This window comes from Papio anubis, chromosome 1 (genome assembly GCF_008728515.1).
Source record: "Papio anubis isolate 15944 chromosome 1, Panubis1.0, whole genome shotgun sequence".
Classification (NCBI taxonomy): Eukaryota; Metazoa; Chordata; class Mammalia; order Primates; family Cercopithecidae; genus Papio; species Papio anubis.
The window spans coordinates 84,881,612-84,907,121 of NC_044976.1; the positions used below are offsets into that span (position 1 = coordinate 84,881,612).

The following is a 25,510-nucleotide window of genomic DNA, read 5'->3' on the forward strand; positions in this document are numbered from 1 at the left end:
TCTATGTGAGCAGAGGAAGCCATTAGCTTTATTAGAATTGTATAGAGCCAGGGAAAGGAAGCATGAGAAACTAGCTGAATTCTGAGCTGGGCTTTGAACAAGGTGTTGAATTTCTCTGGGAAGAAAAAGGGGCTAAGAAAAGTTGATCAAGTCGTGAGCAAAAAACATCATGTTGGGGTGACAGTGCAAGGCACATGGAGGGAATGGTGAAAACTCCGTGAGACCAGAGCATAAGCTGTGGGGTGGGTGTATGTGATTAACAGAAACTCAGGCTGAAAAGATCTAAATAACAAAGTTTTTATGTAAACATTAACTATGGTAGCTGTTATTTCAGACACACAGACGTGATGAAAATGGATTACGTGTTTCCAATACCTTCTTAAACTTAGTAGAGAATATATGATTTATGACATGAGTATAAATTCTGTTGAATTGGCTTCTAACGGTACTAAATATATGCTTGCTTTTTAATGCTTAGTTATGCAAAATCACATCATTTCAAAGTCCTTTCATGGCCATTGTAAAATTTATTTCTATTCCAAGTAGCTCCTTAAAAGTAGTACTTTTTTGGATTTATCACTCTTGCTTTCCATTTTTCCATCTGCTCATTGCCAATTATTGTGAGGATACCTAAATATAGCAGCTCTTTCATCTTTCTAATTTTCTGATTTTGGTCTACGCTGGCTGAAATATCTGAAAGTTAACTTTGTTAGAACTAAAATAAAAGATTAACAATCTTTTAACAAAAGATTTCACAAACCTACACTGGCTGAAATATCTGAAAGTCAATTTTGTTAGAAATAAAAGATTCTCTAAAAGGGCTGTGTAAAGTTTGTGAGCTTTAATACATGGAATTGTAACATCTTTCATATTCTATAATTATCATGCATTTTAGCTAGCTAAGATTTTGATAATGAGGTATTATGGTAGCTTTCATTCCCTATTATGACATTTTAAAATGAGCATTTCAGAATTAATCTGTACAACTATGTGCTTTTGGTTTATTTTAATAACACATACTGAAACTATGATTTTGTTTTAACTATTACCTTAATAATCACTAAAACATACATATTTATTTTCTAGAAAGCAGTCTAATTAATGTATTTATATTTTAGGAGGACATCATTTTTATGCTTCAGATAAAGCCCAGAACAATGGCCTCATTGATGCTTTTGGGGACCTTACATCAGGAAATACTGAACTCTCCCAGAAGTCCCTTCAGGTCAGAGTTCTCATTCCTTGGGTTTTCATGTTCACCTTTGCCATAACAAAGAAAAAACAATTTGGTGGTTATAAGTTTTGAGTTCCATATTTTTCTCAAAGTAAATTTTTAATTAAAATCTAAACTTTAATCTTAAATAGAAATTACCCTTTAGCTATAGCCAAATTAATTGGTAAAACAAAAGTAAAATAAATGGTGAAATAGCAGACATACTGTTTCTTTTCCTATTGCCACAGTTCTGGTTAAGAAATGACATTACAATGTAATAATGTCAAATATTTCACCAAAAATGGACCTTTTCCAAAATAAAGCACCCATTTTTCAATGAATGCATTTTAAAAGCTCATGCTTGAAGCTTTCCCCATACTAAACTTCTATGAAATAGATTTAGACACATGAACTCAAGAACCTGGTTGGGAAATGGAAGGAGTGTATCTTGGAAATAAATTAAGCAGGAGAAAGAAGGCGTGAATAGTCATTGTCTAGCTACAAACATAGGGCTTCTGTCACCTCTTCAACCACTTTTTTCAGTGGCTTTTTGTTTTATTCACCTGTCTTCTGAACTTAACACTTTTGCTCATCTGGGTCTTAATAGCACCACCATTTTCTGTTACTTAGATTCAAAAACTGTGAGTAAACTTTGATTCTTCTTTCTTCATGTCCCATGTGAACATAGCCAGTTTCTCTCAAAATACATTTTACAAAAATTTTTGTCTTCATTCCTACATGTCTATGTCACGCCACTTTATATCAAGATTTCTGTCTTGTGTTTTCCAGCTCATCAACTCTATATTAAAACTTGCCATGATCCCTAAACAAACCTATTTTCCTCTACTTCTCAACAATGAAAGGAACAGAAGTTATAGGATGTGAGCTTAGAGTATGTGCAGATTGGTTTGCACATCTGGTCTACAGATATATCCTGCAAACAAGTTAAAAATTGGTGTGAGATATAGCCTGCTACTGTGTAGAGAATAAGCTGAAGGATAATAAAGGTCATTTCTGAGGTTGCCATGGTCGTTGACTGAGAAAATGATGATTACAGTGACTGAAATTGACAAGGAGAGAGAACTGATTCTGAAGATACTATTTTGTGTTCTGTTTATTTTAAATGGATGGTAGGAACACCAAGAAACCCGCTATACAGTATAGCAACTGTAGTTAACGACAATATATTGTATATTTGAAAATCACTAAGTGCATTTTCTGCATTCTCACCACAAAAAAAGAAATGAGTATGTGAGGTAATGCATATGTTAATCCACTTGATTTAGCCATTCCACAATATATGTATATTTCTTTGTCACTTTAAAAAATAAGTAACTAAATAAAAATGGTTGGCTCTCCTGGACTAAGAGCTATCAACAAAAAGTTGAAAAGCTTTCTTTAAAGCTCCTCTCAAAAAAAGGTTCTATCTTCAATTTCCTCTCTTCTCAGGATTCCAACCTTTTTGTATCAGTTTGCACTCTGTTGAATATATTTACTGCCCAGTGCTACTCCCTCTATCTGTGTGAAAAAATTATTTCAAAATTCCATATCAGGAAAATATCCATGAATGCTTGCCAAGACAACCGGGAAAAAAACAGTAAGGTCATATTCATGACTGTAAAACCCATGCTTCTGCTCTAAGTCTCTTACTTCCTCACTTTTTAATTGATAACTGTCATATCATCACCAGCTTGCAGAGAGATCACAAGTCTAAGGTGGTTTGCCATTTATAAGCTTGTTCTCAGGCCAGAAATTAAAAACCGTCTTTAAAAAGCATAAAATTACTGTCTTTTCAATTAATTTTGAAATCTATTTAAACAGCTTGAAAGTAAGGGATTAACACTGAACAGTAATCCCTGGATGAACGACACTGTCATCATTGACAGTACAGTGGGAAAGGACACATTCTTTCTCATCACATGGAACAGACTGCCTCCCAGTATTTCTCTCTGGGATCCCAGTGGAACAATCATGGAAAATTTCACAGTGGATGAAACTTCCAAAATGGCCTATCTCAGTATTCCAGGAACTGCAAAGGTAAGCAATCAGCTTTTAGACTTCCTGTCAATATTTTTAAAAAACTGAACATAAATTGTTTAATGTCATAAATGTGAGTACCAAAGGTTGTATCAACTTTAAAATTAAGATAAAATAGTATGTAATTTCTATGCCTGTGTCCTTAAAATTATGATGGTAGGAAAAAGGAAAAAAGAACTTACGTATCAAGAAGAAGGAAGAAAAGGTAGTCAAGACAGTCTGAGAAGAATTTTAAGAAGGAAATGTAGGAAGAGTCTATGCAAATTGGTGGGTAGAGAGCTACAGGGTCCTTCCTTTTTCACCCTACCAGGATTGATGAATCTGTGGACTCTAAGGTCAAAACCAAGGCAAACCCTCTAAAATTTATTTTTTTCCAGTTGAGATGTAGCAAGGTGTACACATCATCAATGATACCACTTGGCATGCCCTGTCTGAACTGCCTCAGCCCTTGCCCGTTTATCCTCAACATCCTTAAAAACCTCTTTATTCTACTCCCCATTATATAATTTATTTAGAATTACATAATGGAAATATAGAAAGCAGCTTGACTTTGGATACTTACTATATTTCGGTTGAAATTTTTAGGTGGGCACTTGGGCATACAGTCTTCAAGCCAAAGCAAACCCAGAAACATTAACTATTACAGTAACCTCTCGAGCAGCAAATTCTTCTGTGCCTCCAATCACATTGAATGCTAAAATGAATAAGGACATAAACAGTTTCCCCAGCCCAATGATTGTTTATGCAGAAATTCTACAAGGGTTTTTACCTGTTCTTGGAGCCAATGTGACTGCTATCATTGAATCACAGAGTGGACATACAGAAGTTTTGGAACTTTTGGATAATGGTGCAGGTAATTCACAGGTTTTTATGAATAAGCCAATATTTTCCTAATTCAGCATGTTGTGAGTCCCTGTGGCATTGTGGGGCAGTACGACAGACAACAGAATTGATGCAGATTAAGGAGGAACAGCAGGACCAGCAGGAAATTTTATATAGGTAAAACCTACAGAGTGCCTAGCAAATGTCTTGCATGTGGTAAACACTCAATCAATGTTTTGGGGCTGAGCACAGTGGCTCAGGTATGTAATCCTAGCACTTTGGGAGGCCAAAGTTGGCAGATCACTTGAGGTCAGAAGTTCGAGACCAGTCTGGCAAACATGGTGAAACCTCTTTTCTACTAAAAGTACAAAAAATTAGCCAGGTGTGGTGGCACACACTTGTAAACCCAGCTACTTGGGAGGCTGAGGCCGGAGGATCACTTGAACCTGTGAGGTGGAGGTTGCAGTGAACCAAGATCATAACACTGCATTCTAGCCTGGGCAACAGAGAGAGACTCTGTCTCAGTAACAACAAAAATACCCGATAAATAAATAAAAATAAAAAAGTTTTTGCTTGTTGAATTTTTTTGTTTGTTTTTTGTTTTTTTTGAGATGAGGTCTCACTGTCACATAGGCTGGATGGAGTTCAGTAGCACCATTTCAGCTCACTGAAGCCTCTGCCTCCTAGGCTCCAGCAGTCCTCCCATCTCAGCATCCCAAGTAGCTGGGATATAGGTGTGTGCCACCATGCTCAGCTAATCTTTACATTTTTTTTGTAAAGAAAAGGTCTGCAAAAGAGAAAAGGTCTCACTATCTTGCCTCAGCTGGTCTCAAACTCCTAGGCTTAAGGTATCCTCCCACCCCAGCCTCCCAAAGTGCTGGGATTACAGAAGCGAGCCACCATGCCTGGTCATACATGTAATTTTTTGTCATCATTATTGTTTATCATCCAGGCAACCAATGTCTGTCACCAATTAGAAAGGTCTCATTCAGGAGACTGAGGATAGCATCAAGAAAGTCTGGCTAGAGAGGATGAAGCACAAGCAAACTAGATGCGATTAAGTGGTAGAACTTGGGTCTCTGGCAGGAAAATAAAGTAGGAGTAATCCTCAACAGCTGGAACACAGTATAAATATAGTCCTGAGAACTGGGACCCAGGGGCAGCTAGCACTGCCACGAGAGAGGAAGATTCATCACTGGGGCATCAGATACCAGGTCTGGCTGGTAGGAATCAAGATGCAATGTTGGCCATTCTCTATCTCCATGGTCTGCACAGATGGGTGATACCTAAAGACCCTTTCCCTAGATTCTGGATTGTTCTAGGAACAGAAGCTTCTGTTAAGAGGTTAATAAGCAAGGAAATAACTATATTGATAGGCACTCGAATTAACAAAATTTTCCATCAGTGTATTTTGCAATGTAACTTATTCAATCATTTTATAATCATATCTTCAACTAGAGTTGCCCCTGAGAAAAACTGAGAAGGTGAAATTGTTCTTTTGTGTACCTCAATGTCTTCTTCAGATATATCAATATTTCCACAACTATTCCTTGCCTCTTTTTCCCCTTTCTACAAATCTATACTACATTAAAACTTATATGCACCATGTTTCCCTTCTCAACATTTTGCTAGATGACCATTTAGGTAATTGGAGAAATTTGCTAATTTGGAGTGCCTTTACCTGAGATGGTATTGGTGATTAACAATGACATAGAGCAGACATTCTTTAGTCTGCAAATGTCTTTAGTTTGCAGACAAACTTTAGTGTGCAAAGGAGTTATCTCGAGGGCTTGTAAGAACACAGAATGCTGGGACCTTTTCCCTAGGAAATCTGGGAAATGTGTATCTCTAAAAATCACCAAATTTAGTAATTTTAGTTGACTCTTGTGAGAATTAAATCCTACACAAAGATAGGTTTTTTCCTTAGTAGCGACCCTTTTGATTTAAAAAGAGAAATGACATAATTAATGTGTTTAGAGTTAGAGAAAGCAAGCTGAAACCAAACAGTGGTGGAGAAATTGTAAGAGTACTATGTGTAATACTCTGTATATGAATTAATAAGGATGGGAAGGTGAAGTATTTAGGCATTTATTATGCATACATAAATATCAATGTGTGCGTATGTATGTTATATAGACCTAGTAGATGTCAAAATAACTCAAAGGTATCAATTCTACAATATATTGTTTTGGCAGAATATAATGGAAATATTCTCCAAAGGGTCAATCTCAAAATATTAAGCCTAATCTAGAGGATATCCTTGTAGAAGCCAATTGCTTGTCTTTGAAAATGCATACGTTTCTCTTTACAATACTTTATTCCTTCATTTCTATAACAAGGCGCTGATTCTTTCAAGAATGATGGGGTCTACTCCAGGTATTTTACAGCATACACAGAAAATGGCAGCTACAGCTTAAAAGTATGGGCTCATGGAGGAGCAAACACTGCCAGGCTAAGCTTACAGCCTCCACTGAATAGAGCCGCGTATATACCAGGCTGGGTAGTGAACGGTGAGTAACTCATGATATTTATAATCCAGTGATAGTTTGAATAATATTGGTGATTTTATATAATTGAGGCTTCAAACAGGTTGATCACAACTCAAAATATAGCTTTTCCCATTTATGGAATAAAGTTCTCAGTCATACTAGGATTTGCCTCTAAATTAATCTAAGCTTTGGTACAATGTCTGGCACCTAGTAAGCACTCAAGCACTCAAAAAAGGTCAGTTATTATTGTTTTCTAAACTTTCAATTTAGGTTTGGGGGTACATGTGCAGGTTTGTTATATAGGTAAATTCGTGTCATGGGGGTTTGTTGTACAGATTATTTTGTCACCCAGGTACTAAACCTAGTATCCAATAGTTATTTTTTCTGCTCCTCTCCCTCCTCCCAACCTACACCCTCAAGTAGGACTCAGTGTCTGTTGTTACCCTCTTTGTGTCCATGAATTCTCATCATTTAGCTCCCACTTATAAGTGAGAACACACAGTATTTTGGTTTTCTGTTCCTGCATTAGTTTACTGAGGATAATGGCCTCCAGCTCCATCCATGTTCCTGCAAAAGACATGATCTCACTCAAAAACATCAGTTATTATTGTGTTAGTTTGGAACATCTTATGTATATCCGCAATAATATGCCCAACTTTCAGCTCAAGATGAAGGAAACAGGTCAGTTTATGAACCTAAGCACAAGCCAGTGCAGAATTTATCCTTCAGATTACATATGCTGTAAGAGTAAACATTCATTTGGAATTTTAATAAGTCAAAAAGAAAAAAAAAAACAACGTGTATAGTCAAGTGATGTAAGAATTAAGAATGCATTCTTTGCTAGCTTTCTTTTATCTGGTCCCTTGTGACTTTTAGGGGCTTTCTGCTAGCAATTGGGATACAACAGAAGAATTATTCCTTAGCACTTGCAGCATGGAGGGAGGGACCTAGCACAAGTGGGTGGAGGAGAACTGGCAATGATTTCCCCAGATATATTCCCAGAGCGCTGATAATTCAAGAGGTAAAGCAATTCCTTTTTTTAAAAGGCACATATTGAATTATATAATATTTCTCTCATCCAGTGTAGGCTTCATTCTAAAGCAATGTGTTATCTGACTCTGTCCTACAATATCCTACCAAAGAAAGAATTCTGTCACCAATTGGATGCTTATGATTGTCACAAAACTTAGTAAAAATGTGACTGTATATATATTTATTAAAAGGAAAAGACAAATGAGGTGAAGAAGTTGATTCCCTGAATTATAAAAAATACCAGCAGTTTTGCCCATTATAAACCAGGAAATGTTTAATGCAGGGGAAATTGAAGCAAACCCACCAAGACCTGAAACTGATGAGGATACTCAGACCACCTTGGAGGATTTCAGCCGAACAGTGTCTGGAGGTGCATTTGTGGTGTCACAAGTCCCACATCCAGAATATCTCTTGGATGACCTACATCCACCAAGTCAAATCACAGACCTTGATGCCACACTTCAGGAGGATGAGATTATTCTTACATGGACAGCACCAGGAGATAATTTTGATGTTGGGAAAGGTAAAGACGAAGTGTCACATGATTTTGGCTTAAGTGAAAGGTGCTAATTGCAAAAACAAGGGTGTAAGGGCGGGCGAGGGGAGAATGGTTTTATATTGACAGCCTAGCAAAGTATTAATTTCATAATCTGATATTTTTTAACCAATCAAATGACACATTTTAACGTGGTCCTACTTTTCATACAAAGAAGGTAGCAGTTTGCAGAGCTTAAGATCAGAATTCAGCTTGTATTAAAAAATGAGTAAGGTTTTTGATCTGAGTATCTGCTTTGTATAACTAGACATTTTTGAGAATTAAAAAAAGGAATGAATATGCTATGCTCCGTCTCTAAACTACATGTAACTTTTTTTCTCAGCTCAACATTATATCATAAAAATAAGTGGAAGTATTCTTGATCTAAGAGACAGTTTTGATGATGCTCTTCAAGTAAATACTACTGATCTGTCACCAAAGGAGGCCAATTCCAAGGAAATCTTTGCATTTAAACCAGAGAATATCTCAGAAGAAAATGCAACTCACATATTTATTGCCATTAAAAGCATAGATAAAAGCAATTTGACATCAAAAGTATCCAACATTGCACAAGTAGCTTTGTTTATCCCTCAAGAAAATCCTGATGACATCTCTCCTACTCCTACTCCTACCCCTACTCCTACTCCTACTCCTACCCCTACCCCTACCCCTACCCCTACCCCTACCCCTACTCCTACTCCTACTCCTACTCCTACTCCTACTCCTACCCCTACCCCTACTCCTACTCCTATTCCTACTCCTACTCCTACTACTGATAAAAGTCATAATTCTGGAGTTAATATTTCTACTCTGGTATTGTCTGTGATTGGGTCTGTTGTAATTGTTAACATTATTTTAAGTACCACCATTTGAACCTTAACGAAGAAAACAATCTTCAAGTAGACCTAGAAGAGAGTTTTAGAAAACAAAACAATGTAAGTAAAGGATATTTCTGGATCTTAAAATTCATCCTATGTGTGATCATAAACTCATAAAAATAATTTTAAGATGTCTGAAAAGGATACTTTGATTAAATAAAAACACTCATGAAGATGTAAAAACTGTCAAGATTAAAATTTACTAGTTTTATTTTTTGTTATTTTATTTGTAAGACATAGTGATGAACAGAGATCCTTTTTCATATTGTTACCTGGTTGTTTATTATTTGATACAACATTTTTCTGAAATGATATTTCAAATTTCATCAAGAAATTAAAATTATCTATTTGAGTAGTCAAAATACAAGTAAAGGAGAGCAAATAAACAACATTTGAAAAAAATGAATTTGGTGTTGGTACTATTAAGTATAAATTGATGATGTCGTATTCCTCCAAAGCCTCCAACTATACCCTACAATTGCCAAGGTTATGTTTACTACAATTCATGGATATGGAGGATACCAGAAAAAAAAAATCAATTACCACCTGTCAAACTATAATTTTTCCTGATTTTATTTTGATATAAACATATATCTATCTCTTTTCATTTAAAAAGCCATACCCATCTGCGTACTTTTTGTTTTATCATAGGAATGAATTACTGAAGCTACTATCTATTGCCCTTGTTTTCAGATAAAGAAAACTAAATATTTTTTAAACATAATATTTTCATTCATCTCTCAGGGTCACAACCATATTGACTAATGAGATCACTTAAGGAGAAAATGTAGGTTGAAAGGAACAGTTTTATATGGCAGACCATAGCCAGGTCAGCCAGAGACCCTAATGATGGAAACAAAATGGAACACAGAGCATGTAACAATGGTGTAAGATGGTGCAGAAAGAACTTCCCCTCATAGGAGTAGGTAGACTTGGAGTCCAAGTTTACAAGCATACAGTTTCCTTGTTCTACCAACGGGTGGTTTTCTCATTTTGCACAGGAATTTTTATTACTATAACTCAGCATCCTGAGGAACTAAAGAGGACCTGCAGAACAGCATCCACTCATTTGCATTCTTATCTCATGTAGCATTGGCGGGAATTCTTTGCTCTTTGGAAGTAAATGAAAACAAAAGCCATATAAGCTGAGTCCAGGGGTCACTTTTAACAATCTTCAAACATAGATCTTGACCTGGCATAAAGAATTTGGTGTGATTAGAAGGGCTGACAAAAAGGGCCTTGTAGTTTAAGTTGGAAGTAGTAAAGGAGCAAAGGAAGAGGAAGTAAGTGGGAGACTCCTGACTCAAGAATGGTTTGACTTCCTCTCAAAGCATGCAGAAGAAAATGTGCAGAGGAAAATGAGCGGCACACTAGGGCATTTGGAGACTAAGTTGTTGAGGTAAAAGGTCTATTGGCACTGTTAGCTCCTCTAGCAGACTGGCATCTGTTTGGCCAGTGCTAATGGCTAGGGATGTACAGGAGCATATGCACGAAAAGCATTAAGGGTAGAGCACCTGCCCTTTACCAAGAGGGGAATGAAGGCCTGAAATTCTATGTTGGCACCAGAAATATCATGTAACAGTCAGATTTTCTGTATATCCCTTCCACCCATTCACCCCATTACTCTGGAGGCAAAGCCTACCAGTCTGGTTACTTCCCTCTCTGAGGTTCTAGTGCAACAACTAGGCTCAGGTGGATCCCAGTGGTGGGCTGTCCCCTCCCAGGTCAACCCCTAATTTCATTCTATTCCCAGCTCTGCATCAAGTAGTTATTTGTGAATTCTTAAGAATCAGAAAGATAACTAAATCGTTACCATTGTTGTAGTCAGTACAGGCTACATAATTTATGCTGCTCACTGCAAAATGAAAATAAGATGCCTTTGCCTTAAAATTAGTAAGAATTTCAAGACACCAACAGCTAAATGTTAAACCAAGTTCAGGGCCCTTCTAAGCAGAGCTCCAAGCAACAGCATAGATGGTATGTCCACAAAACCAGCCCTGACTGCACTCCAGGGTAAACTAGCGATGGTACCTACAGTATGAAGCCTCTGTGTGCGCTGTCCATTACAACTACCTAGCAGCATTCACGGTCTAGTAGTTGATTTAGTTAATCATGAAAAAGTACCACATTTGGGAAGCTAAGTTTAGGCTCATCTCCTCTTGCAGGGAATCTGGCAACAGAAAATACATCTAAGATATTCCATTAAAGAAGAGAGGGAGCCCTGTATGGGAGAGGATGAACCCTCTATGGACCTCAGAGACTCGAATGTCTACAGGGTTCCTGAATAGAAAAAAACCTGGCCGGGCGCGGTGGCTCAAGCCTGTAATCCCAGCACTTTGGGAGGCCGAGACGGGCGGATCACGAGGTCAGGAGATCGAGACCATCCTGGCGAACACGGTGAAACCCCGTCTCTACTAAAAAATACAAAAAACTAGCCGGGCGAGGCGGCGGGCGCCTGTAGTCCCAGCTACTCGGGAGGCTGAGGCAAGAGAATAGCGTAAACCCGGGGGGCGGAGCTTGCAGTGAGCTGAGATCCGGCCACTGCACTCCAGCCCGGGCAACAGAGCCAGACTCCGTCTCAAAAAAAAAAAAAAAAAAAAAAAGAAAAAAACCTGTATCACTAGCTATCCAAGTCAGTGTTACTCCTTGGGGTGGGAAGTCTACAGTGTCACAAGCTAAACACCTACCCCAGGGGCTGCCCAAGCTCTAGCACAGAGAGATGGTATGCATTCATAGTCGCAGCTGCTCAGCTAGGACTGAGAGAACTACCTTTCCATGCTTCCATTCATGCCACTGAGATGGCTGCTGTCACAGGCCAGAGTGCCCCAGTAGAGCATGTGTAAGTGTAGGGGCCCAAACCACAGTGCCTGATGAACATTCACACCAGCATAAAATAGGACTAAGAGGAGTTCAACTCAATGCAACACTGAAGTGATCCAGGCCCATTGAAGCCAAACAGAAAAGTATGGTAGCTAATCCCCAGAAAAGTTTCCAATGATCCACAATTCCAATTATTTGTAGCCTTATGTAGTTCTTTCTCACATTGCATCTGAGCTGGGTGAATGATGTGCCTTAATTAACATAATATAGCAAAAATGATAGATGTTTCCATTTTAGTGTTCTTGGGAACCCTGACCTACCATGTTAAAATACAGCTATGCTAATGGAGAGACCACTGGAGAGGTTCCAAGAATACATGGAGAATAAAAAGAGGACTAATTAACTCTCCCTGTTTCCCAGCCTCTAGATGATTCCACTTACAGTCACCAGACTCTAAGCCTAACCAGCAAAAGAACCTCACATTTAAGCCCAGACAACCAATAGAATCATGGAAAAAAGAAAATGATTGATGTTTTGAGCCACTAAGTTTTGGGATGGTTTGGTCCACAGTGCTAGATTACCTAGATAACCAATAACTGTATTGGTCAGTGTTCCGTCAGGGAAACAGACCACCATGAGTATTACAGAGTAGAGAAATTATTTATTATAAGAATTAGGATGAGGAAGTAAAGTACTAAAGAAAGGAAATGGGAGATCAGAAAAAAATGTAACAAGCCTATCTGAAGTGCTGAAGTTTGTGTTGGGTGTTTCATGTTGGTATCCAGGCATGTCCAGGAACTGGAATGGGATCGTGAAGGGGGCTACTGTGGAAGTCTGTGGAAGACTGTTACCTGTGCATAAATAAACCTCTGTGGGTTTGTTGCCAAGAGTCTTGTGGTGGACCTAGGATCACTGTCAGTCAGCAATGTCAGCATTCAGAAAGAAGAGTCAGAAATGGAGTAGAGAGGAGCAAGGATGCCAGCCCATCTGCACCTGTTTCCCACCACTTCTTATCACTTCTCCTGCAGGCAGTTATGGCTGCTGTTTTACTTCTGCCTTCCACATTTCATGCAAATTATTTTTGACCAACTTTAACCCAGAATCATATGGTTTCTGAGAGATGTAGTTCCAATTTGTCCAACTTGCCTCAGCAAAGCCACTATTATATTAAGTGAAATAAGCCAGACACAAAAAGACAAATACCATATGTTCTCATTTGTATGTGAAATCTAAAAACATTGTACACATAGAAGCAGAGAGTAGAATGGTGGTTACCAGAGGCTGGGGTGGGAGGAAAAAAATAAGTTTAAGAGATCTACTGTACATCATGGTGATTATAGTTAATAACAATATACTCCATAATTGAAACTCACAACAAGAATAGATTTTAACTGATCTAACCAAAAAAAATTGTATGAGCTAATGCATTAATTAAATAGCTTGATTTATCCATTCCACAGTGTATACATATACAGACATACCATGTTTTACTGGATTTCACTTTATTGTGTTTCACAGATACTGTGATTTTTACAAATTGACAATGACAATACTGATAGAATTGGGCTCTGATATTAGTAATTGCTACCCAGTGAAATAGAGGAATTCAATAGAACACAGTTTGTTACAGCGTCTCAAAAATTGTTTTTTCATGTTTATATCCTAGTGAATTGAGACTGTTCAATAAGCTGCTTTCACAGCAATTATACTCAATGTCATCACTGCCAAAACTTCGTAAGTTTTGAAAAATAACAAACAATGACAAATCCACTGCTATACAGATCTACTCTCTAGGCACCAAATTCCTAATTTGTCTTTCCACTTCCTTCCCTCTTACAGAGAACACTTTTGCTCACCATACCATCATTCTTTCTCCCTCCTTCCAGCAAATGTCTAGTCATTTCCTATGCTGAACTTTTTGGCAAGTCCTTGTCTTTCTCTCCAATCCTGTTCCTCTTACCATCACCTTCTACTTTTCTGGTGCCCAGCATTACTTGATCACTGATGCCTTAGATAAGCCTGATTTCCCTATAGTTCTGTCTTTTTCCTTCACATAACCATGAATATTTTCTAGGGCTACCATATTACAGAACTTTAAAGGGATCCGTGCAAATCATACCTTCTATGAGTGGTGCCCCTGGAGTTTCACAAAGCACAGCGTCTGCATCCTCATGTGGTAGTTCTACTCTTAGAGTTGACACATGAAAAAATAAGTATTTTTCATAAATGATTCTATATTGTTCCATTAAACAGGAAGTTATTTTAAAGCCTTAGCATCCGTAATAGCATTTTAGTAAATATACCTGTTCAGATCATATTTGTTGCTAATTAATTATTTGATTTATGACCCCAATACCCAGTTTTCTTTAATAATCTATGTGATGATCAGCAAATTAGTTCCTGATGCATTTGACCCTGTGAGAAATGTAAGCAAAGCGCTACATATTTTATGTCCTGCTGTCTGTCATCATGTGGTGTTTAGGAAATAGGAAGTTGTTTTAGAGGCAAATGGAAAAGACTGAACAGTAGGAGTTTGGTGACATGAAAGTAGAACCATCACTTACTTAATCATTTGAAGTTCTGTCTGGGCTTGGAACTAAAAACAATCAAAACCTTTTGCTTTTCTGCAAACATGCATCTATGTACAACCTCTCAAATGTGTTTAGAACCTTAATTAGGCTTCCTTCATTGAGCAAACCAGAACTCTCCAGATCCCAGAGAGCTCAGTGTCAGGAGACAATGCTATTTGAGGAGAGGAAGAAAGCCCGCTATTATCTGTTGCTCCTTCAACCTGGGCTCCACCACCATGAACCTTCTCTTTCTCTCTCTTTCTCTCTCTCTCTCTCTCTCTCTCTCACACACACACACACACACACACACACACACACACACACACACACACAGTTTGAGCCAAGTAGGGAAATGTAGGTGGTTCATAGCACTGTTTGGGTATAGGTTCGTCAATTTGGGTCGGGAAATAGTATAATTCTATAAAACTAAATTCATTCTCTTCACCTATACCTTCTTCCAAAATGTCCTATCTCAGTGAAAGAAAAGTATCTCACCATCCAGTTATTCAAACCAGAGACCAGGAGGCCATCTCTTGACTCTCCAATTTCTCCACCGTTTATGTCAAATCAGTGAATGAGTCTTGTCTGTGAAATCTCCTTAACCCTTATCTCTTCTCCATTCCTCTTCAGTGACTGCCTCAGTCAGCCTCCATCATCTTCTTCTGAAAAAGATGGTCCCAACAGGTCTTTCTTTTCCGTCAATCCTTCCCAATCCATGTTCCCCACAGATTAACTTGAACAAAATCACAATAGTTCCCACACTGCTTTCAAGATAAGGTATAAATGTCACAAAGGCAGAGACTTTGCCTGCTTTATTCATCACTGCTTGCCAGGCACCTTGCATGATGGCAAATATTTGTCAAATGAATGACTGCAAGGCTCATCATCATTTGGCCCTAGCTTCGACTTCCACATCTCTTATTACACCATCCCCACTGATCTCCCAGCTGTAATCAGTCAAAGACTTTCAGTTTCCCCAGAAGTGCACACAGTTTTATATTTCTGGGCCTTTGTCAGAAATGCCATACTTTACCATTCCTTCTTTACTTCTAACCCCACCTTCTTCAGCCTCCCTTTCTGCCCCCAATCACATTCCCCTTTTTCAAAATCCCATTTCTACTGCCTCTCCTGCTTCCCTCCCTCACACTCAGACAGAATAGAACACTCCCCCATTTGTGTCCCTTTCTTCATACAGAATTCTGACACCCAAATGCAGTTATTTGTTCACTATCTGACACGAGCCCTAACTCCTAATCCCTCTCAATTTTACAGTGAACACTTTGGAAAATGGGACTACATTCTGGGGACACAGAGTAAAAAAGAGAGAAGAGGAAGGATGGAGTGCTGCATATTCTAATACACACACACAAATACAAGACATCCCTATTCTTGCTTCTTTACTGTCTATATCCAGTCAGTCACCAAGTCTTGTCAATTCTTAATGTCTCAAAAAGTGTTCCACCTGTCTCTATCCCTAGTTCATGCCCCCAGCATCTCTAACCTATATTCCCTACAAAACCCTCTTCCAAACAGTCATTGTGAACCATCGTGAAGGTTGAGCCCTGCCTGAAGACACTCAGTCATGCAGGGCAGGAGTGAGTGAGGCCTGAAACATAGTCCAGCCTCAGCTCCCAGAATCAGGGCTGCAGGGGGCACTACTGGATCATTAGTCTGCCCAGAGGTGGCATGTTTTTCTAATTTATAAGTTGTTTTTCTAATTCACACAAGACATATATGCTAGTAATGCAAGCCTGTTTCCAACCAGTATTCACTTTGCAGCCGAAGTCTTTCTAAAGTACAAATATGATCCTCTCGCACTCCTATTTAAAACCTTGTAATGACTTTCCTTTGCACTCAAGGTGATGTAACCACAGACCCCAATTCGGTGTGGTTTAACTTTGTTAGTAACAAAAGGACGAGTTGCTTTGCAGTGCAATGGACCCGCAGGTTGCATATCATGTAACGTGAACAGGTCCAGATGAACCAAGTATGTCTGATTCGAGACCCCAGAGCCAGTGGAATAAAAAAGCCAACCACAGGTGGAACCTAAGTACTTGAATCAAGGAACAGGGATGTAATTAAGAAGTGATTAGTACCCTCTTTTGTTGCATTGCAGACTTAAAAGCCAAAAGTCCATCACTACCCTTTGCATGACCCAGCCAGCTCACTCCTCGGTGCATTTTCCTACCCTTCCCATTGTTAGTCTCAGGCTATAAAACCTGCCCCCAGACCCCGACTTAGGGAGATGGATTTGAACTTGCCTCTTGTCTCCTTACCAGTTGATTCTCAATAAGGCTTTTTTCTTTACTTTTCTCAAAAGCCAGTGCCACAGTATTAGCTTCTGTGAGCATCAGGCAACAAAACCATTGCTTGATTCCAGTGAGGTCCAACCCCTGTGGTATGATTAATGATGCTTTTCGTCTTCCACATCCAGCTTACTTCTCCAGTTTCATGTCTCACAACTTCTCACATTACATACTGGGCTCCATCCACCGTGGACCGCTTCTAGTTCTTTGAATACATTATAGGATCTCTCATTCCAAGGCTATGAGGTGCTTTTCATTCTCTATAAATGCCCTCTTCTCCACTATCCCTCCACTTCCACATCCAGCAGTCACTGAATAACTCATACTCATTCTCAGGTCTTTGGAGTCATTCCTTCTGTGAAGCATCCCCTAATTCCTCCAACCTCTTGCCCCAGAGGGTTAAGCTCCTCTTCCCTTCCCTAATTCTCACCCCTGAGTTTCACGTTAACTCTGTGTCACGTAACTGCCCACTTACTTGTCATTATTTCCCTCCAGAGGGTGAGATGCTTGAGGGCAGGAGACAAGCTCTTACTCATCATCATCTCGCCAGTGCCCATCACCAAGGTCAATAAATGCTTGTCAAATTAAAACATGGAATCTGTGTTTTCCCAAGCATCAGTTTTAATGAATCAATCACAGAACTGACAAAAGGACCACAAAAAGGAACCACTAACAACTTTACTGTATGAGCTTAAGCAGGAAAACATTATACCTATAGACAGGAATGCTGGGTCGTTCCACTTAAATTAAGGCAAAAGTATCCTGAACTATATCCTCATTGTTACTGCAATAACAAACTTTGCTTTCACATTTCCTCTTAATCTCCCAATCAGCTTTCAGCCCCTATTTAGGTCAATTCAAATTTTACATGAATTTTCTTCTGCCTAATAGGTTCCTTCAACACCAATTCCTCCAATGACTTTGATTATATCTGCCAAGGACATTAGCCTTTCAAATCAGTTTCAAAGATATCATGGCCAGACTCATTCAAATGCACTTAAAAACTTAGTTCACACTTGAGAAATGCAGCCTTTTCCTATTGGGCTACATCAGCCAGTCACTCTTCCTATACTGCTACCTAAACATCAGCACTGATCTACCAGGTGCCTGCATTCAAACCCAGAAGTCATTTTTTCTTTGAAATTGATGTTCCCTCCACTTGATTATTAATTGCTGGTACTCTTTTGTCAGATATTCATTTATTTCTTCAGAGAGACCTTCTCTGTCAACCTAATCTTAAGCAACAACTCAGTCACCACCATATTTTTAAAAATCAAATTCTCTGTAGAGCATTTAACGCTAGCTGATATTTTTAAGTTTTAATGGAATGTTAGAATGTGTATTGTTTATCTTTCCCACTGGAATATGGGTTCCATAAGAGCAGTGACCTGTTAGTTTTGCTCACTTCATGAACTAGAACTAGATCAGGCTATAATAAATTTGCAGTTAATAACTGTTGAATGAATGAAAAGATAATGGAAGAATAAACTAAATATTTTATCCATGCTGTCTTATATGGAGGCATAGAATCAGGCCAAGGAGAGTTATTTAAACTATTTGTTATATACTAACTTGTTTATATCACTTTCTACCTTTTCTCTAGAGCTTCATACATGCAAACCTTGGCTTCTGTCATTTGCTAGGTGAATTTTCAGAAACCAAACACAATCATGTAACCAAAGTTGATCTCAAGAAAAGAACATTACCAGAATCCCAGATGCTCCCTTTCTACTCTCTTCCAATTATCATCTCCCATAAGAGATAATGGCAAGTTAAAAGTCAAGTTATCTTGGTTCTTAACAGCAGAGATTGTTTTTGCCTGTTTACACACTTCAGAGAGGTGGAATCATGTAGCATATATTCATTGGTGATTGGCTTCGTTTACTCAAATATGTATATGAGATTCATCCACATTGCTGTGTGTAGTGGCATTTTGTTGATTCTCATTACAGTAGTGTACAACTTTTAAAGTTCAATACTCATTAACATATTAAAACTAAAACATAAATTCATTTTTAATACACATATATATAACAAAATTTATATAAGGAAATTTAGATTCACATCAATTCTTTACTCTTTTAAAATAGTGTTCTCTATGATGAACATTCTTATAGCAAAAAACTTTATTCAAGTTTTTAAATTCATATTGACAGCTTATTAACAAGAAAGTTTTAACAATTCATTTTATTATCAACTGTATGTGCCAGTATTTGCCTCCTAAATTTCTTCAGCAAATGTGGATACTACTGTCCTTTTAAAATTTGTGTCACTCAATAATTTAAAATACGATATTTCATTGCTCTTTTTATTTTAACTTCTTTACTTACTAATGAATGTGTGGTTTTCCATATGTTTATTGGCTGTTTTTGTTTATATGAATGACCATTTATGTTTGATTCATCTTTTAAGTGAAGTATTCATCTTTTTTATTGATCGGTTGAGCAAAAGTTAATCCTCAATCTATTCAGGTTTCCAATGACTGGTTCCATTTTGATAATTTGTATTTGCCTAGAGAATTGTCCATTTTACTGAGGTTTCTTAATGAATGTGTAGCGGCATCTTGTGATTCTAATTTGCATTCTGCTAATGACTAATTCATTCAGACTTTAAAATGGATCAGCAACATTTTAAAATTCTGTTCTGAATCTGACATTAATTCTTGAGATTAAATTAGATCTTGTGTACATAATTATTAGAAAAGCTTCAAGTGTTTACATATACACAGAATACATTCTGTGATCAAAAATGTAATTATTCATTTTCTTTAACTTAGAATATAAAGTACGGATTAGAGAGCAATCTGACTCAAATGTGTCACTTTGCCCTTTTGATTTAGCTCATCCAAAGGACTATGCAAGCATTTTTGTGCCCACACTTTCTAACACCGTGAACTCCATTGAAAAGGAAGACCTTCTAACAGAGAACTGTGAAAAGAAAGACCTCGAACAGAGGTAGGAAAAGGAACGAGGTGTCAGTAAATGTCAGTGAAGTGACAGACTGGTGTGACAAATAAAAAATGAGGAAGGCTTTGGAGCTTGGGACCAGGAAATGAGAATATGGAATTATTAGAATGTTTTCCTAAGAGCATGAAACAAACAAAATTTACAAATAGTATTGTTGCTATTAAAATAAGTTTTTTAAAGTTCAGTTTTATTTACAAATGGCATTGAACATAGAGGTAAGATTATATTCTGCAAAATAAAGAATAAGATTTTTAAAATTTATTATCATTGCATTTATTCTCAATTAAGAGAGAAAATGGGTTTTAATGAGGATGTATATATGAGAATGAAGCCTCTTAAATACCAGAATGTATTACTTAGAGATCATATGAAAAATTTTCTGAGATTGTGATTGAAAAATTAAATCTGATATGATTTAAATGTGAATCAAGTTATAAGTGGAAGCTAAAATGAGGGTGTTTTTAATTTTTCAAGTATAAATTTTAATTTTTCAGGTGAAGATTTAAAGTTGTTTGGATAAGTGCTACTGGCAAAGTTGCTTTTTGTAATAGTTTTATAGAAAAATAAATATGTATCAATAAATGAATTGATAATCATTGATCCATGAATTCATTCAGTGAAAATTTCATTATTTGCATTCAATATGTAATCAGAAGGCATGTATTTAAATCTTACAAGCAATGCTTATTAACTGTATGCCAGCTTTTTCTTTAAATTTGTAAAGTAAGGAAAAAAACACTCATTTCATGGTATTTCAAGGGTCAACATATAGACAACATATATAATTTCCTAGCATAGGACTGAGCAAATAGTAAATAAAAGCATAAGTTATCCTTCCCAGTCTTCCTAACTGTAAAATTATGATAATACTTTTTTTCAGAGTTGCCATGCAGAATAATGTGAAGTAGCTACTGTAATGTACAAGCATCTATCAAAATACCTGGCAGCTCAATAGTAAGAATTCAATCATTCCTTCATTCTTTCCTGACTTCCTATCGTTTAATTTCTATATCAACAACATTTGCTGAGTATCTACTATGTGCACTAGGTCCTGAGCCATGAGGGTACATGAGGCAAATGTGATTCCTGCCCTCAAAGAATGTATAATCTTGAATTGAGGAGAAGAAAGATTAATTAATTGCAATTGATTGTAAGAGGAAGGAAGAAGGCTTCACTACGAATTGAGCTGACTTTTAACTCTGTCAATGCAGTGGTAGGTACAGGGAATGCAAAAGTTAGGTGTATTTGCTTTAATTTGTTTTGGGAAATTGGCCCATTTACACATCTCAGTGACATCCTAATCCTGCCTCAGCCCCATCTGTCATTTGTGTTCTATTGTTCATATGTAGTTTTTATCCTTCTTGGTTTTCAGAAAGGGGTGAATGTCTGTTGATGACTATTTTGTTATAGCAATATTCACATTTCCAAAGTCTGAATGGTAAATGGTTCATTACTGTAGTTCACTATATGGTTGCATTCTTGGCAAATAGAATGTAACCCAATAAAAAGGAAATTATAATGTGTTAGGCCATTCTTGCATTGCTATAAAGAAATAGCTGGGACTGAGTAATTTGTAAGAAAAGAGGTTCAATTGGCTCACAGTTCTGTAGGCTGTACAGGAAGCATAACACCAACGTCTACTTCTCGGGAGACCTCAGGAAGCTTACAATCATGAGAGAAGGCAGTGGGGGAGTAGGCATATCACATGGCAGGAGTGGGAGCAAGAAGGCAGGGAAGTGCCACACACTTTCACCAGATCTCATGAGAACTCACTCACTACCATGAACACAGCACCAAGCCATGCAGGATCTGCCCCCATGACTCAATCAGCTCCCACCAGGCTCCACCTCCAACTCTGGGGATTACATTTCAACATGAGATTTGGCAGGGACGTATATCCAAACTATATCATTTCACTCCTGTCTCCCCAAAGCTCATGTCCTTCTCACACTGCAAACTACAATCATGCTTTCCCAATAGTCCCCCAAAGACCTAACTCATTCCAGAATTAATTCAAAAGTTCCAAGTCCAAGTCCAAAGTCTCGTCTGGAAATGAATTCCTTCCACCTATGAGCCTGTAAAATCAAAACAAGTTATTTACTTCCATGATACAATGGGGATACAAGTATTGGAGAAACATTCCTGTTCCTAAAGGGACTAACTGGCCAAACAAAAGGGGCTACAAGCCTCACACAAGTGTGAAACCCAGCAGGGCAGTCATTAAATCTTAAAGTTCCAAAATAATCTCCTTTGACTCCATGTCCCTTATGCAAGACACACTGCTGGTAGAGGTGGGCTACCAAGGCTTTGGGCAGCTTTGCTTTGTGGCTTTTCCAGGCTCAGGATGTAAGTTGCTGGTGGCTCTACCATTCTAGGGTCTACAAGGTAGTGGCCCCCTTTCCACGGCTCCACTAGGCAATGCTTTGATTGAAACTGCCTTTGCAAAATTATGACTGAGACACTGAAAGAGATCTAATTTAATCAACTCCATCATGCTTCTAACCTCCAAGCTGTTCTTGTTCATTCTTGGGTGTAGGCTGAACTAACTTTGGGAGAAAATTAGTTTACAGTTTATAGGTTAAAACAAACACGATAACAGTCCTTTCACAAAGCAGACCTCCATCCTGCCTGGGGACTAGATTGCCTTTGTAGGACCAACATTAGCCACAAGATTAGAAATTACGGTTTAGTAGTCATGCAGCTGGAGGATACAAGATTCTGACCTACCTAAACTGCCCCTGAGACCATGTACTTGACCTATTTTGCAGACCCTGCATTTGATGGATCAGCTGGTACCACCCGGATTGATATGGGCTCATCTAATCTCGTGGACCCCACCCAGGAACTGATTCAGTGCAAGAAGATAGCTTAAACTCCATATTATTTCTTCTGTGACCAATCAGCATTGCTGGCTCACTGGCTTTCACCCATCCACCAAGTTGTCCTAAAAAGCTCTGCCCCCCAAATGCTTGGGGAGACTGACTTGAGTAATAATAAAACTCCAGACTGCTACACAGCCAGCTTTGCCTGAATTACTCTTTCTTGATTGCAATTCACTTGCCTTGATGAATTGGTTCTGTCCAGGCAGCAGTCAAGGTGAAGCCATTGGGCAGTTACAGAGTGGGGACACTATGTGGAGCCTTCGAGCCCACATTTCCCCTCTGTACTGCCCTAGTATAGCTTCTCTGTGAGGACCTCTCAGAGAAAATTGTCATAGAAAACTTTCTATGACCTCTTATAGAAAATGACAGGTCATAGAAAATGTCTCTCAGGCTTATGCAGCAGATTTCTGGCTGAGCACCCAGGCTTTCTCATACATTCTTTGAATTCTAGGTGGAAGCCTCCAAGCTTCCTTCACTCTTGCATTCTGTGCACCTACAGCCTTAAAACCACATGGAAGCTGTGAAGGATTATGGTTTGCACTCTTTGTAGTGGTAGCCGAAGCTGTACCTGGGTGCCTTTGAGCCATGGCCTCAGTTGGAACAGCCATGATGTGAGGTACAGCCTCCTGGAGTGGCACAGGGTAGTGGTATCCCTGGTCTGTCCCCTGAAACCATTCAGTTCTTTTGGACCCCTGGGCCTGTGATGGGAGGGGCTCCCTCAGATATCTCTGAAATGTCTTCCAGGCCTTTTTCCCATTGTCTTGGCTATTAGCACTTGGCTCCTTTTTAGTTATGCAAATTTCTCTAGCAAGTGGATGCTTCACAGCCTGCTTGAATTCCTCCCCTGAAAATGGGCTTCTCTTTTCTAGCACATGGCTAGGCTGCAAATTTTCCAAACTTACATGCTCTGCTTCCCTCTTAAATATAAGTTTTGGCCAGGCGCGGTGTCTCACACCTGTGATTCTAGCACTTTGGGAGGCTGAGGCATGCAGATTGCCTGACCTCAGGAGTTTGAGACCAGCCTGGGCAACATGGTGAAACCCTGTCTCTACTAAAATACAGAAAAAAAAAAATTAGCCAGGCATGTTGGTTGGCACCTGTAGTCCCAGCTACTTGGGAGGCTAAGGCAGGAGAATTGCTTGAACCCGGGAGGCAGAAGTTGCAGTGAGCCCAGATTAAGCCACTGCACTCCAGCCTGGGCAACACAGCAAGACTGTCTCAAAAAAAAAAAAAAAAAAAAAACTTTAGGTTTCAACTTTAAGCCCTTTCTTTGCTCTCCCATCTAACCATAGGCTGTTAGAAGCAGCCAGGCCACAGCCTGAATGTTTTGCTGGTTAGAAATTTCTCCCACTAGGACACCCTAAGTCACAACAGTTAAGCTTAAACTTCCACACATCCCCAGGGCATAAACACAATGCAACCAAGTTCTTTGCTAAGGCTTCATATGGGTGACCTTTGCTCCAGTTCCCAGTAAGTTTCTCATTTTCATCTGAGACTTCATCAGCCTGGACTTCCCTGACTCTGTTACCATCAGCATTTTGGTCAACCACCATTTAACTAGTCTCTAAGAAGTTCCAAAGTTTCCCTTGTCTTCCTGTCTTCATCTGAGCACTCCAAACTCTTCCACCCTCTGCCCGGTATCCCATTCCAAAATCCCTTTAACATTTTCAGGTATCTTTATAGCAAGACCCACCTCCTTGGGACCAACTTGCTATATTAAGCCATTCTTATGTTGCTACAAAGAAATATCTGAGACTAGGTAATTTATGAGAAGAGAGGTTTAATTGGCTCTCAGTTCTGCAGGCCTTACAGGATGCATAGCACTGACATCTGCTTCTACGGAAGCCTCAGGAAGGTTACAATCATGGCAGAAAGTGAAGTGGGAGCAGGCATGTCACATGGCAGGAGTGGAAGCAAGGGGGCAAGGAGGTGCCACATATGTTTAATAACCAGATCTCATGAGAACTCAGTATTGTGAGGACAGCATCAAGCCATGGGGGATCCACCCACATGACCCAGTCACCTCCCACCAGGCACCCCCCACAACAACGTTGGGGATGACAATCATGGCCTATGAGATTTAGCAGGGCCATATATCCAAACTATACCCATTAGTAAACCCTTCCTTTGGCTATGGTCATAGAAAATTTCTCTCAGGCTTATGCAGGTGTAAATCAGCCATTTACTTGCAGGCATTTTTGAAACACTGTTTTCAGGCTTACCTGCTTGTATAAACTTCCTTCTGGCTTACCTTAGACTTCCTCTTTCCTTCTACCATGTGTACTTCCCATCAGTAAATTCATTTCTTCAGATTTAATTCAATAAGGCAAATATGTATTGAGTGCCTATCATATGCATGTCCTCAGAAATAATGTTTTAAATGTTCCTTGCATGGAAACAAAGTTCTTAGCCATCTCATATTTGTCTATGAGAACAAACTTAATGTAACGTATCGAAGTATTCTCCTTGGATGAGCTATATCTATTTGGTAAAAACTCAGGACCCCAATTCACTCTACCAAAACAAAAAAAAAAATTAAGCTGAAAGCTGAGTCATGCAAGAAACTGCCTTTCCATTTGTTCCTAAGCAGATAGCTACAGATAAAATGTTAAATATCTCCATGGGGAGCTGCTCTTATCTGATGTTAAGTGCTGTTTTCTTATGTTAGGTAAACTGCTGATTTACAGCCTGTGAGATGAATACATAATTGACTATTCCAGTACCTGCCTGTTTTCCCTTGTATCATGTAGGTTACCAGACCCTCCCTCTTTCCCCTTCAGTCAGCTTTTTCCTTCTGAATATTGAAGCCCTCAAAATTATCTCTGGAGAAAGGCACAGACCACAGATTGTTGCCTTGATTCTGTGCTTTGTTCTTCCAGCCATGCCCTTAAGCTTGGCCAGATAAACCTTTAAATTGATTGAGATCTGTCTTAGATACTTTTTGGTTTACCACAAGCTTC

General features: G+C 38.7%; 1 protein-coding gene and 3 long non-coding RNA genes across 5 annotated transcripts in view; 2 read left to right on the forward strand and 2 right to left on the reverse strand.

The window, feature by feature from the left end:
- The window catches only part of LOC101007719 (calcium-activated chloride channel regulator 4), a 34,737-nt gene extending 25,325 nt beyond the window's left edge, over positions 1-9,412 (forward strand). The window contains exons 9-14 of the mRNA XM_031650465.1: positions 1,119-1,225; positions 3,035-3,250; positions 3,836-4,103; positions 6,412-6,582; positions 7,877-8,116; positions 8,472-9,412. Coding sequence (XP_031506325.1) covers positions 1,119-1,225; positions 3,035-3,250; positions 3,836-4,103; positions 6,412-6,582; positions 7,877-8,116; positions 8,472-9,001 — 1,532 coding nt within the window. The 3' untranslated portion in view covers positions 9,002-9,412. The remainder of the gene's footprint in view (positions 1-1,118; positions 1,226-3,034; positions 3,251-3,835; positions 4,104-6,411; positions 6,583-7,876; positions 8,117-8,471) is intronic.
- The window catches only part of LOC108580444, a 38,917-nt gene that overhangs the window by 246 nt on the left and 13,161 nt on the right, over positions 1-25,510 (reverse strand). Inside the window, exons 2-3 of one of the 2 annotated variants that reach the window (XR_004176066.1) lie at positions 14,892-15,058; positions 13,946-14,008 (exon numbers count right to left, since the gene is read on the reverse strand). This is a non-coding gene — a long non-coding RNA (uncharacterized LOC108580444). Of the gene's footprint in view, positions 1-13,945; positions 14,009-14,891; positions 15,507-25,510 lie in introns of those variants that run through there. The other variant, XR_001891507.3, reaches the window with a different exon arrangement.
- LOC108580446 lies at positions 1,136-3,895 on the reverse strand. The gene is made up of 2 exons (XR_001891511.2): positions 3,813-3,895; positions 1,136-1,260 (listed from the first exon to the last, which is right to left on the reverse strand). It is a non-coding gene; the product is annotated as an uncharacterized LOC108580446 (long non-coding RNA).
- On the forward strand, positions 19,072-22,651 carry LOC103886455. Its single transcript, XR_650059.4, has 4 exons — positions 19,072-19,656; positions 20,549-20,622; positions 20,717-20,881; positions 22,437-22,651. It is a non-coding gene; the product is annotated as an uncharacterized LOC103886455 (long non-coding RNA).